This window comes from Leptonotus elevatus, chromosome 5, assembly GCF_054856555.1.
Source record: "Leptonotus elevatus isolate MCC_2025b chromosome 5, RoL_Lele_1.0, whole genome shotgun sequence".
Classification (NCBI taxonomy): domain Eukaryota; kingdom Metazoa; phylum Chordata; class Actinopteri; order Syngnathiformes; family Syngnathidae; genus Leptonotus; species Leptonotus elevatus.
Window position 1 is genome coordinate 42519 of NC_141243.1, and position 13469 is coordinate 55987.

At 51.6% G+C, this 13469-nt stretch overlaps 1 protein-coding gene across 1 annotated transcript in view; it reads right to left on the reverse strand.

Moving 5' to 3' along the window:
- The window catches only part of dab2ipa (DAB2 interacting protein a), a 15605-nt gene extending 4784 nt beyond the window's left edge, over positions 1–10821 (reverse strand). Inside the window, exons 1-12 of the mRNA XM_086075753.1 lie at positions 10484–10821; positions 9014–9158; positions 8725–8897; positions 6813–7084; positions 5257–5465; positions 5023–5167; positions 4807–4951; positions 3296–3532; positions 3035–3227; positions 2382–2605; positions 1547–1638; positions 1048–1473 (exon numbers count right to left, since the gene is read on the reverse strand). Coding sequence (XP_085931879.1) covers positions 1048–1473; positions 1547–1638; positions 2382–2605; positions 3035–3227; positions 3296–3532; positions 4807–4951; positions 5023–5167; positions 5257–5465; positions 6813–7084; positions 8725–8897; positions 9014–9151 — 2254 coding nt within the window. The 5' untranslated portion in view covers positions 9152–9158; positions 10484–10821. The remainder of the gene's footprint in view (positions 1–1047; positions 1474–1546; positions 1639–2381; positions 2606–3034; positions 3228–3295; positions 3533–4806; positions 4952–5022; positions 5168–5256; positions 5466–6812; positions 7085–8724; positions 8898–9013; positions 9159–10483) is intronic.
- Between the last annotated feature and the right edge of the window lie 2648 nt (positions 10822–13469).

The window sequence follows — 13469 nt, forward strand, 5'->3', positions numbered from 1 at the left end:
AAACCACTAAGACTATACATACAATACATTTTACAAATGTATAATGTCTTAAAAATAAAAATAAAATAAAATGCATACACGTTAAAGGACAAATAACAAATCATAAACGCAGGCACCGCTTTCGTCACTTTTCCGCCGACGCTCATGCGTTTTCCGGCACCAAATGCATCTTGGGACATTTTCCCTGCCCGGCCTTCTTCCCACGGTGGCAACACGCGTGCGTGCGTGCGTGCGTGCGTGCGTGCGTGCGTGCGTGCTTTCTGCGTCCTTTCGGAAGACGACTTGACTTGCCCGCGACGTTTTGGCAGATGGCGAGGACGCGCGTGCGCACGCGGGTCAAGAAAGGTGAGTTGTTTTAGTTCACTAAAACGAATGAAAAAACTACACTTAAAAAAACGTTTTCATGAACGAAATAAAATAAAAACAAAAATGCTTTTTAAAAAACAAAAACGACATTTTGTGTTTACAAAACTAACGATAATTGGAGCAAAAATGGCTTTCATTTGAGTCTTTACTAATTCATTTAATACATGAGCCTTTGGGGATGATTTTAAGTATTTATTTCGATATGAACCGGAATAAAGACGTGTGAAAGTGTGTCCCACAGACGTGATGTCATCTCGCGGCAGCCAATAGAAAAGCACCTTCCGCGTCTGCTTGACTTTTAGCGCCGATGGGTCGCGCGCCTTTTTTTCATTTCACTCAGCCCAAATGCAACGCGAGGTACAAAAGTGTTACTTTTATCATGTTACTATTATTACTATTATTGTGTTTATTAAATATTGCTCACAGATAATACACATTAAAAAATCAAACAGAAAACTAAAACTAAGGATTTACCACCCTGAAAACTAATTAGCAATAAAAAGTAACTCAAATGAAAATTCCGAAACTATCATAACCCTTCAAGAAAGTGCGCACATCATGCGTATGAGTGCAAACGTGAGTGTCATCATCATCATCATCATCATCATCATCATCATCATCATCATCATCATCATCATCATCATCATCATGCAGACATGCGGAAGGAAAGCGAAACATTACTTGTGATGTTTTCCGAGAGCGCTCTCCTGTTTTGTTCTTCTCCGCCGCCGGCCACGCCGGCTACACCGGCCACGCCGGCCACGCCGGCCACGCCCACTTGCATCTGGGTGAGGAAGGCGGGCTTAGGCGCGGCGGGCGGGCCGCGCTCGTCTCCTCCGCCCTGCGAGGCGTCGGAGGGCGTGGCCTCGGCCCGCGCCGGCTGCCGCGATGTCATGTGATAGACGGGGTTCTGGAAGGACAGCGGCAGCAGCCCCGCCCTGCGCTGCCATTGGCTGTCGTCCAGAGCGTCGGCGGGAGAGGAGTCCTGCAGGTCCACCAGAGACAGGCTCCGCCCCTCGGCGCTCATCTCCTGCCCCGCCCTCCCGAACGCCGCCTCGTCGTTGGGCTCCGAGTAGGAGGAGCTCGGGGCCGGAGAGCCGCGCGGGCCTGCGGGAAGCCACGCGCAAGTTCAGAGGTCAACGGCGAGCGGACGACGGGCGGCTGAAAGTTGAAAGGTCACCTGACGCCGGCTGAAGACTGGAACCTTTTGTGACGAAGAACAAATCTTTGTTTTCGGGCGTGGGCGACGGAAGCCGGGTGAAGTCCACCAGCCTGCAACAAATCCACAAATCTGGAGTGTGGGCGGCCATCTTGTCTTGCTTTTAGCAAAACATTGCAAGAAGCTGACTTGGCATGAGCCCATTTGCCCACTCCAACGGGATTGGACCCCGCAGGCGCCAAATGATTGACACATCGCGGCACCGGCGTCTTGCAAGCCGCCTGCCAGCATTTTCTTCCCCAACCAGACGCCCGCCAATTGTTATGCTCCTCCTGCACAGTAGCTGGCGCTATTTACCACAACATGTTACTCGGAGTCTGGAGAAGAAGAATCTCCCGAGTCCAATCAAGAAGTTTTTGGCAATGTCATGTTGGTTTCCCCGCGAGACGTGAGTGACTGTTTCGAATCCCGTTTAGGTTCGATCGATTGTTTTGGTCGGACATCAAAAAGTTAACGTTGTTCTGCGCAAGCCAAATAGAAATGAGGTAAAACAGGAAACAGAACTGCGGAGCGGCCTTCCAAATTAAAAGCATAGATTTCAAAAAGAGATATTTAAACATCACACACAAAACAGCCTGAAGGATAATTAACATAAATCCATTAAATAAATCAATAAAGTTAAATAATTGCATTAAAAATTGATACTTAAAATCACATTTAAAATCATCCCCCAAAGGTGCATAAAATTAATTGGCAAAGACTAAAAGGAGGACATTTTTGCTATGATTGTAGTTTTAGTTAGCTTTGTAAACAAAATGCAGTTTTAGTTAGTTTAGTTTGACCGAGTGAGACTCACCCTCCGTCCGCTCCCACGCCGCACTGCTGGCCAAGTGAGGGATTGCACGCCGCCAGAGGAGGCGAGAGGGGCGGCGACAGAGGCGGCGGCGACGCCACCCGCTTCTGGAGCTCGGGCGAGGAGGCCAATGCTTTCCCGGGGTAAGCCCCGCCCCCAGGGTTGGCCAGCGCCGCCGACACGTCCCTCAAGATCCGAGGAAGCGGACTCAGCTTGCACAGGCACGACTGAGGACACAACCAAAGGGGCGGGCTTAGTTGTGGCGCTTCGTTGGGGTCACCTGGATGGATGTTTGGCCCGTGCGTGCGTGCGTGCGTGCGCGTGTTCCCTGCGGTGCCAAAGGAGCGCCAGTGTGATTGCAAATGTAATTGCACATCCGCTACAGTAGGTGGCAGTGGCGTGCTCATGTATTCATTTTCAGTTTAGGCAAAATGAGCCACTTCAAATGTTTTTTTATTTTTCTTCCAGCCAATATCACTTTTTTTTCCAGCCAATCAATTTTGGGTATTTTTCTCCAGGCAATTACACTTTTTTTCCTGAGACAATCGCATTTTTCCCCCACCCATGAACACCCCCCCGTCCCCCGTCCCCCCCCCCCCCCCCCCCCCCCCCCAGCCAAATTGCGTGTCACGCAACAGCGGGCCGACGTGTCTGACCTGGTCCAGCTCCGCCAGGAGCGTGTGCAGGCAGGACAGCTCCCGGCCCAGGTCCACGTATCCGTCAAAGCCGGCGCCGGTGTGGTTGAGCCCGTCGGGGTTGGAGATCTCCTGCAGGAAGCGCTGCATGCTGCTCCACTGGCGCTCCACGAAGTCGTTCATGAACAGCATGTACTCCTCTTTGGCGCCGAACCTGAACAAGAGCCGGCGGGTCACAGCGGCCGCGCGGGAATCGGCGGCGCCGTTCGGCCGCATACTGACTTGCTGAAGTTGGCCAGCGTCTGTATGACTTTGGCGATGAGCGTGAGGGTGCGAGCCGTGCGCTCGTCCGGGTATCCTTGCGTCAGCCGGAAGAGCGACGGCGACATGACGGCCGGGCACAGGAAGCGCAGGAAGAGCGAGGCGCTGATCAGACGCTCGCTGATGTCCGCTCTCCCGCGGCTGCCGCACTCCTGACGCCACGAGGCGAAAACCTCCTTCAGCTCCCGAGGAAACACCCTGCGGGGGCGCACGCCAACGTCGCCGTCACAAAGCGCATTTTGCACGCCGCCGTCTGCGTGAGCGTCCGCGCGGCGTGCAAAGACTTTGGATCTGATTTTTAACAACTTTCTTTTCAGTGCCTTTTTATTAGCTTTAGGAGGGTTTTTTTCTTCATTTTTCTCGTGTGCAACATTTATTTGATCCCCCCAAAAAAACTTGAACCTCGTCATCGTCCCTGTCGCAATTTGTTTCAATAAAGGTTGTCTCTTTGTTCACAATTCCTCATGACAGCAAAAGAGGAAGCGCGAGTGCAGCAAATCAAAATTGTTGAAGACGACCTCATAACATGACACGTCCAAATAATGAACTCATAACAGGTGCTCGTCAAATATGGCGGGCAAAAAATATTGCTCAAAAAGCTTTTTGATGAAGCCATCAATCGTGATTAATCCAAATTCTCAAATGTGATTCATCTGATTGAAAAATGTCCTCGTTTGGCAGCTCTCATTTTTTTTATGAAACAAAAAGAAGAGCAGCGTTTAGCCAGCGTGACGTTCGAGGCCGCTTCGTGCTCGCGCAGCGCAGACGTTTTGCCTTCACACTCGCCTTGTTCTGAAAACCTTCTCTCCATTTGAGGGCGTCCGAGGGTTCGGCAATTCCGCGTGCCGTTGCCGCTTTGCGAAGAGTGTAAAATGATCGGCGGACTGAATCGGTCAAGACGGCGCGACACGACAGCCGCCGGCGGCCATCTTGCATTGCTCTGTTACTAAAATCATAGAAAGGTGGTTTTCAGCGCGTGTTTGAGGCAGGATGGGGTCGTGATGCGGCCATGGCGGGGTCGTGATGCGGCCATGGCGGGGTCATGATGCGGCCATGGCGGGGTCATGATGCGGCCATGGCGGGGTCGTGATGCGGCCATGGCGGGGTCAAGCACGAGAGCCTCGCAACTTAAACGGAGCGACGGCGAGAGAAGATCTGCGCCGCGACGACTTGCGACCCGTCGCGGTCGGTCGCTATGCAGAGCGTCCGTCAGCCCCGACCGAGACCAAAGTCCAAAAAGGCCTTGAAGTGTCGGGATGTCCGATGAGCGATAGCATTGTAGCTTTGCGCGGCTCGCTTTAGCGTAAGGAATTGTTCATTCCAACCCGCGTTGTGATTTGACGTGGACGCGCTCGCTTTTTTATGGCCACTTTCCTCCGTTTTGGAAAAGCAAAAAGTTCCCTTTGGTGAGCATTTTTGTTTTTGTTTAGTGCGTGCGAGCGTGCGAGCGTGCGAGCGTGCGAGCGTGTGACCTGTAGGAGTCGAGGATCTTGCAGAAGGCGAGTTCGCAGCACATCCTGAGGTTGGCCTGATGCTCGGCCAGCTGCGCGCCGGCGCAGCGAGACGCGTCCACCTCGCAGTTCTCGTCCGACTCGTACAGCGCTTTGATGAACTCGCCTGGACACACGCACACGTGCAGTCGGACGGACGGGCGGACGGACGGACGGACGGACGGACGGACGGCCTACCCAGCGCGTCCTGCAGGTACTTTTGTCCAGTCAGCTTCAAGTATTCCTCGATGCTTTTGGTGGCCAGGGTGTTCTCTCTGAAGATCAGCTGGTCGTTGTCACGGTAACGGTCCACCTCTGACATCATCAAGTCGGTCAGGAAGTCCTGCGGACAGACGAGCGGCGTCAGCCGGCGTCGAGCGGCGCCAGCCAGCGCCAGCCGGCGCCAGCCAGCGAGGTGGGCGGGGCTCCTACCTTGGCCTTGCCGGTGCTGTGCAAGATGTGGACCAGCGCCGCCGCCACTTCCTCTTTGGCCCGCAGGCCGATGCAAGCTTCCAGCGTGTTGCACAGCAGCAGGTAGTTGGCGCTGATGAACTCGGCGAACTCTTTGTACTGCTCCATGGGCAGGATGTGAACGCTCTGGTAGCGCGCCTTCACTCGCACCGTCGGCACGCCGGATTTGCCTGCCGGCCATCGCGTCGCCACGTTAGCAAGCCGCTCATCTTGCGAGTCTCATCTGAAGATGCTGAAAAGTGCCCTCGTTCTGATTGGCCACAAAAGCCGTTTGATTTCCCGCTCGAACCAATGAATTATTTCCGTAGAAGGCACGGCTTCCATTCTCGCGCTTTTTCACACCGGCCATGAATTGGCAATGAAGCAACCCGGGACCAAAGTCCCGACTCTGGAATGCCCACCCGAGTCCCTGAGGGTCCCACCCGAGTGTAGAGTCCTTTAAAAAGATCGAAAGACGTTCTTCTTTCGAAAGGCCTTTTACATTTGATGGTTTTTATTTTGTTGACGACAAACCTGCACTTTTTACGTGCTATTTTTTTTTCCACCTGACACTGGAGCACTTTGAGATTTCTTTGGAAATGTAAATTGCATTACAAATACAATGTATTATTATTATTATTATTATTAATTGTGCTCAAACGAGCATCGACATTGCCGACTTTTCAAAGTGCATTGTTTTTTTTCTTTTGGACATTGGGAATCCCGCGTGGTGCAAACTTCCGACGGGAACGGTACTCGGGCCGCCGTTGATGACGTCTCAGGAAATCCCAAGTACGCAAGTCCGCTATTTTACGTTTGGAAACATGGAAATAGCACAAATCGATTGAAAGCGAGTCGTGATAAAAGTGCCGTGAATTATGCAAATGCGCCGGCGAGAAATGCGTGTTTGGGAAGTACGTTCTTGAAACCGGGCTTTCCGAGACCCGACTCGCTGCGTCACAACAACGTACTCCGTCTTCTTGATGTTGAGAAACGGCCGTTGAAACGTGTTGCTGAGGTTCTGATTGCGAGCAGGAGGCGGAGCTTCCCTAGCCCCCCCCATAGGCCGCGCTTTCACGACAAACGAGGCCCGATTGACAAATGCGCTCATCTGCGCCACACGCTGGTGACTTTCGGTGGCGCAACGGCGACGCGAGCAGAATGTGGAGCCGGGAAGTTGGCTCGGCTGCCAGCGATGGCAAAAGTACGGACGTTCTCGACTTGAGTAAAAGTACAGTTACTTGTTTAAAAGACAACTTTGGTAAAAGTACTCACTCAAAGAATTACTGGAGTAAAAGTAGAAAAGCACAGGTTCAAGTAAAAAGTATTTCTACCTTATGTTCCTCCTGCGTCAGTTTGAAAGACTTGAGCTCAAAAGGAGCAAAAATGGGGAAGCCTAATTTTGTCGTTTTTGTCGAATTTGACGTATTTGGCTCCCTTTTGCCGCCATTTTGGGTTTCCTTTTGCTTTGGAAAGTGCGGCCGGGTCGGGCTCAGCCCGCCGAACGGGGAGGCGGAAAAGCCGCGGTCGGGTCTCACCTCTGATGGTGCTGGGCATGCTGACGGCGTACCACTTCTCCAGCAGCTGTCTGCCGGTTACCGTGACGACGGGGATGTTGACCAGGCCCACGTAGCTGCTCTTGTCCTTCTTGCGCTTGCGCTCCGTGTCTTTGTAGATGTGCAGCGTCACGGCGCCGACGCACGGCAGGCTGCTGAAGTCGAAGCGCTCGCCCCAGAACACGTTGTCCGTCTTCGTCTTGCAGGACGTGCGCGCGTACAAGCTGTCGTCCAGGCAAAGTTCGCAGAAGTACCTGCAAATCAAGCAAGTCGCGTCCAGTCCCCGCCGTCGGACGAGTGGGCGCAGGGGTGGGCAAGCGCCGTCCTGCGGGGCCCAGTTTGCCCACCCCCGATTTGGCGTCACGTCCTGTCCTTCGACTCCGAGTCGCGTCGCGTCACGTCCTGTCCTTCGACTCCGAGTCGCGTCGCGTCACGTCCTGTCCTTCGACTCCGAGTCGCGTCGCGTCACGTCCTGTCCTTCGACTCCGAGTCGCGTCACGTCACGTCACGTCCTTCGACTCCGAGTCGAGAGAAGCCAGTCAAACGAAAGTCAAATGTTTTGCACGTTGAGGCCGAGGACGAAAATTGCCAACGCCAGCAGACTCGAGTCGAGTCATGTGACTGGCGTCCGAGTCTGCCGTGCGCGCACGTCAAGTGGAAGAGAGGAAGGCGGGGCAACGTTTGGCCACTGAGTCACGCCAGCGGTTCCACGGGTGTCCAACTGCCGGGCGTGGCCGCCATCAAACCGCCTCCACCTCAACCCAAAAGTTACGCCCACTGGCTGTCGGCCTTTGTGCTGCCTGCATTTCCTGAAAAGGTCGTCGTCACGCTTGCATAAAGGTCATCGAAGCCAACAATGGCGTCGTTTCACCAATGCGGGATCTACGACATCCTCACAAGGTCAAGGTTCAAATGACATTTGTGATGATGCAATTCTTCCCTTGTGGGCGTCGACAGAGTCCCAATCAATCGCCTGAGCTTAGTTGACCAAAGGTGCCGGTGGGCCATACAGCAGCTGCGGTTTTAGAAATGGCGGCTCTCGTATCTTTGACTCCATCCAAACGGGAACATCTCGGGAGCTCCCAAACCCTGAGCCGAACCCGCTTTCAAGCTGATGCTGACAAAAGCCAAAGGTTCGAGGCTGGCCCATCCGCTGCTGCTGCACCGTCAATTTGCAAACAACTTTAGTGATGCACAAGCACCAGTAGGTGGCACCCGCGCCCCATTTTCCATCCGCACAGTCCACTGAAGAAAACACCAGCTGACTTTCTTCCCACGACTAATTACAAAAGAACAGAGAAATACAGAAACTTGCAGAAATGCAGAAAAAATGCAGAAGGAGAGCGTCTCTTCTTTCATTCGGTCAATTTGATGTCGGGCGCGGTCCGATACTCCAATCTGACGGTTTGATAGGGGTCGGCAAAACTAATGGAGCTTTTTTTCTGAAATATTTGGCCGAATCGAAACAGCCTCTTTCTTTCCCGCCATTAAGCACAATCGGGGTTTTACTTTATTTGGAAGAAGGACATTCTCATTTTCAGGAATAATCAGTCGAGTCCATAAAAATATCACGGCAGTCCAAAGGTCAGTCCGAGACAACCTAAAAAGGTGTCGAGTCCAGAATCGAGCGAGGACGGCCGGACTTTGGAAAAGCGTCATTGGGCCGCGCCTGTTGGCTGCGGCGCTGCTCAGGGAAGGCGACGCCCGGCGGCGAGCCTCCAAAATGTCCAAATGTTCAAGACGGACCGGCTGGACCTGGCAGCCGGGACGCGTTTTGTTTTGACACGGGTTTTGTTTTGAAGCCGAGTCTGACCAATAGCAAGTCAAAGTCAGGGGAGTCTTTTGTCTTTTGTCACATGTCACTTGTCACATGTCAGCGTCGCGGGCGCGTCACCTCTTCTTGGCGGGCAGGTCCTTGGCTTCGATGACCCACAGCGTCAGAAGGTTCTCCAGGCGTCGGCTGTTGTCCTTGTTGGGCTGCACGGCTCGCCGCAGGTTCTCCATCCACTTGTCGCGCTCGGCCGCCGAGCGACACGAGAAGCACTTGGTCCCCACCGAGGTGGTCACCTGCCCAACGCCGGCCAAGCAGCCAGGTGAGAGCGAGCGGGCGAGCGGGCGGGCGAGCGAGCGAGCGAGCGGGCGGGCGAGCGGGCGAGCGGCCCGCGCAGGCGCGCGCGTCTGACCTCAAAGCAGTAGTCTTGGCCCAGGAGCGAAGAGTGAACGGGTTTGATGATCACCGATTGGTCCATTTTCAGCTCCAGAGAGGCCACGCCCCCGCCGCCTAAAACTGACTCCTGGCTGGCGCGGCGCAGCCCACGCATGGCACGCCTGCACACAAGACAAGCGTCGCCACATCGCACATCCGTCCCTTTGCTATCCGACGCACGTCCCACCCCTGAGTGTGGGCGGGGCAACGGGACCCTCGCCACCGTGACGACCACGGGAACGTCTTCTTCCCGTGGTTTGTCACTTACAGCAAACAATCGCCAAAAACCAGCACAGAGGAAGCCTGTTTGACGCTCACATACTTTCACACACTTGCCACTAGGTGGCAGACTCAACAAGCCGCGCTTTGACAAGACTGTCCTCCTTTTGTCACTTGACGGACCGCGCCGCGCCGTGAACATGCACGAGATGACGTCATCCCTCGTCCGTTCGAGTGTGACAACTTTCTACCAGTTTGTTGACTTTTTGTTTTTGGAAGCTAAAAGAGTCCAATCCTGCAATGCTTTTTTTTTTCAAGGACAGTCAAACGTTTTGAATGTGCATCGCATCGCATCGCGATCGTAACGTGTGAAGTGTGGAAGCAGTCAGGATGTGACGCTTTGTGACATTGTTATTATTAAGACGGTTGCACGTTGAAAAAAGTCAACTCGCGCCTTCATTAGCACGCAAGCTAACCTATCGGGCTCGTTGTACGTTTGTTTTCTGCACATTGAGTCATGGCGCGGCACGTTTTGTGCAGGCTGCTGTGTTTGTTTTCCTGTTGGGGAACGGGTCCAAGGATTCGAGTGGCCGGTCTACGGCAGGCGTCCGCATTTGCGCTCATGGTTTTCAAAGTTTCCTGATTCATCAGGATCGTCATCAGGCTTCTGCAGACCTGATGAGCTGAATCATGTGTGCTGGACAAGGGAAACGTCCAAAACCTGCAGGACTCTCGCCCTCGAGGACCCGAGCTTGCCCACCTGCCTTCCTATGAGGTGCGATGACGAGACATCAAAAAATTGACGCCGATGTTGTGATCGGACATTTTGTGTGTGCATATTATTGAAGCCAACAGTGGCCTTTTTCAAGCGAACCAAGGATTATTTCACCGTTAAATGGCGCTTCTGCAAAACATTGCAAGTGATGTGAAAATGTGGCAGCTTCAAATCTTATTGTGGCATCGCGAGATGTTGCGCGTCCGTCGCAGTTTCCCTGAAAGCTCAATTGGCGTGAACGGTCGCATTTGTTTATGAGAAGCAGGGACGCCATTTGTCACATGCTCACGCACGCGCAGGCAGGCAGGCCGAGCAGCGAGCCGCGCGCGCGCGCGCATGTTGACTTTCGCCTTCGCGGAGCTAGCCTAGCCGCATGCTATGCTAAGGTGGCGGGCGGCGCGCGCACTGCAGATGGCGTGTGGAAGCAGAGGACAAAAGAGGGCAAGTACTCACAAAACATTCTGCGGGGATGAAGAGGAGGAAGATGAAGATGGAGATGAAGAGAGGAGAGGAGGCTTTCACGTCCGCGCTCCTCTCCAGCGAACCGCAGCCAAGAAAGACAAACCTGCTGATGCTGCCTGCCTGTTTGTCTGTCTGCCCGTCTTTCTGTCCGTCTTTCTGTCTGTCCGTCCGTCCGTCCGCGCGCCCGCCTGCGCGCGTCTCCTAGCTACTGATGCCGGCGACTCCAGCCGCGGCCCCTCCCATCAGGGATGCTGCCCTACTTCCTCTCCTCCATCTTTGAAAGGCTGCAGCAGCTGCAAGCAAACACGCTGACGACATCTTCGGCTTCTTCGGCTTCTTCTGCTTCTTCTGCTTCTTCTGCTTCTTCTGCTTCTTCTGCTGCTGGCAAACGAGCAACATTTCAATGGCCGAGCCAGCAAGTCAAGCGACGCGAGCGTTGCTTCATCTTGCAGACTTGCAGACTCCAAAGCCTCCATTTTGGTTTCCTTTTGCCGCCGGTGCATCGCCACAGTCGGTCGGCTCTTCTGGCATTTCTGCCGTCACCGCAAACCTCAGCTGGCCATTCGCTGTTGTTACGCTCGAGCCAGAAAGTTGGCGTGAACTGAGGAGCTCCACTGAGACAAAAGTAGTGCTCTGCCGCCGCCATCTGCCAAGGAACTACTGTATGTTTTAAGATAGTTGAGGAGTTTCATTTGGGCAAAAGTTTGTCGTCGTCTTCTGCCGTAAACCAATCAGGAAACCGACGGTATCTTCATTGGATCACTTCCAAACGCTCTATTATTAACTATTGGATCAAAAAGGCGCCGACAACTGGGTTAGCCATAAAGTGGCTTCAAGTCAATAATCTGCAAAACGGCTTGTTGGGTGGCTCCGTATTTTGGAGCGTGCACAACTTCGTGCGTCATTTGTGGCCGCGTACGAGCGAAGGTGTTGATTGCTGCTCGGGTGAGCGGCAATCCAAATTGATTCCAACTGCGCTTCCCGTTAGCTAACAGCTAATGTGGGTGTGGGAAGATGGAGCCCAAAAAAGATGGAGCCCAAAAAAGATGGAGCCAAAAAAAGATGGAGCCAAAAAAAGATGGAGCCCAAAAAAGATGGAGCCAAAAAAAGAGGCGTCCAAAAGAGGCCAGGGAGGGGCCGCCGACTCCCAGTTTAGCGGCAAGTGTTCCGTTTTTTTTTTTTAATAGATAAAAAAAAAAAAAGAAAGAGTGAAACTTGTGGTATTTGCCCCTGATCTAAAAAAAAAATCTAATAAAGAAAATGAAATTGAAAAAATAGCAATAGTAGTAATAATCAACAAAATAAATGGCAGTCAAGATGCTATCACGATAACAAACAAAATCAAGAGCAAGACCTTGTACTAAATATTTGTTTTGCCAGTAGTTGAGCTTTTATACATTTTAAAAAATACGAATGGACTGAGATGATTTACTTTTATAATCCAGATTGTTCCACAAACTGACACCTTGAGTTGAAATACATCTTTTTCTTTTTCTTTTGTTCTGTATTTAGGTTCGGAAAAAAAAATATCTGTTCTACGCACTTTCCCTTTTTATTCAATTTGATTTGCATGTTAATTGGTCAAATGTCATCCATTATTTTAAGGCGGTTAAACTGCATCAATCCATTAAATTCGAGCGTTTTAGTTGTAAAAATATTGGATCGTGTGGTTGGTCTGTGCCTCCACAACCAAACATGGCGCGTTTCTGTAAAAGGAAAACGGGTTCGGTTGAGGTTTCGGAGGCGCACCCCCACACTTCAATGCAATGTTTTGACAACATTTGGTTGCTTTGAACACCTTCAAAAACTTTTACATGAAACGTCGTCAAACATTTACAAAGCTGGAAATCCTATTTCTCTTTGAGGACATTTTGATAAACATTGACTTCAAGTCTTTCATTGGTGTCAAAGTCCGGTCCTGGCGGGCCGCAGTCTTACTGATTTTTAACGCTGTTGGAATATCAAAAGAGGGACAGCATACGTCTCCAAGTTTGTCCCGCAACAACGACATCAGTCCTTCACTGTCTCTCATCGGCGAGTAGCCATGTTGGATTTTACTCCGTCTCCGATGAATTTTTTTTTTTTAAAAGAGACTTCAACGAGTCACTATTGTGACGTCACGTTCCAGTGCCCGCATTCTGGTGGCCATTGGGAAAGCCAGCTCACTACTTTCCGTTATTAAGTTCTTAGTTTTTAGTCCAGTCTTTCTTGTCGTTGTGCTGCTCTTAATTTGTAGTTTTCGTGTCCTCATGTGTCAGTAGCTTGACTTCCTGCCCTTGTTCCCTCATTAGCCTGATTGTCTCCACCTGTGTATAAATAGTGCGAGTTTAGCTAACTAACTTCTCATTTCAGACATCACTAATCCATTTGCAGCTGCGGGATGGAAGAGCATTTGACGTTTGATCAAATGTACAAAAGCGTGTGCTGCCATCTAGTGGCTGACAGTAGAACTACAGCCGAAATAAACGACTGCAGCTCGAAAGTGCAAGGGGCAAAAACGTCACGATTTGGCGGGACTGCAAAATCCAAAAAGTGGCGACGGCTTGACGACCTTGTACCTCGAAGCTCGTACTGCCCCACAACACGTCCATTTCATTTGCACCTGGCGTACCTCTAATGCATATCCACAGCACGGGTCACATCAGGAGCCAAAAATAGCTCACCAGTGATGAAAGGACAATGTGATTTCCCAGGAATGTCGTCATTGGGAAAATGTAAACACAAATCAAATGTTGCATGTTGATTTGATCTCTTTCCTAAATATTACGAGAAGCCATTCACATGAAAGGAATAGCATTAACTGCTAATCGTAACAAAGTCAGAACTACAGCCAGACCCATATTTCTTCTTCTTCTTCTTTTTGTCTGATGCGGATTCTGATATTTGGCAAACAAAAGATCTGAACACTGATTCATTGGCTGATTTCGGTTTGTTTTTGTTGCCTTCAACAAATAAAGAGATGAAGTGCAGGCGGAGC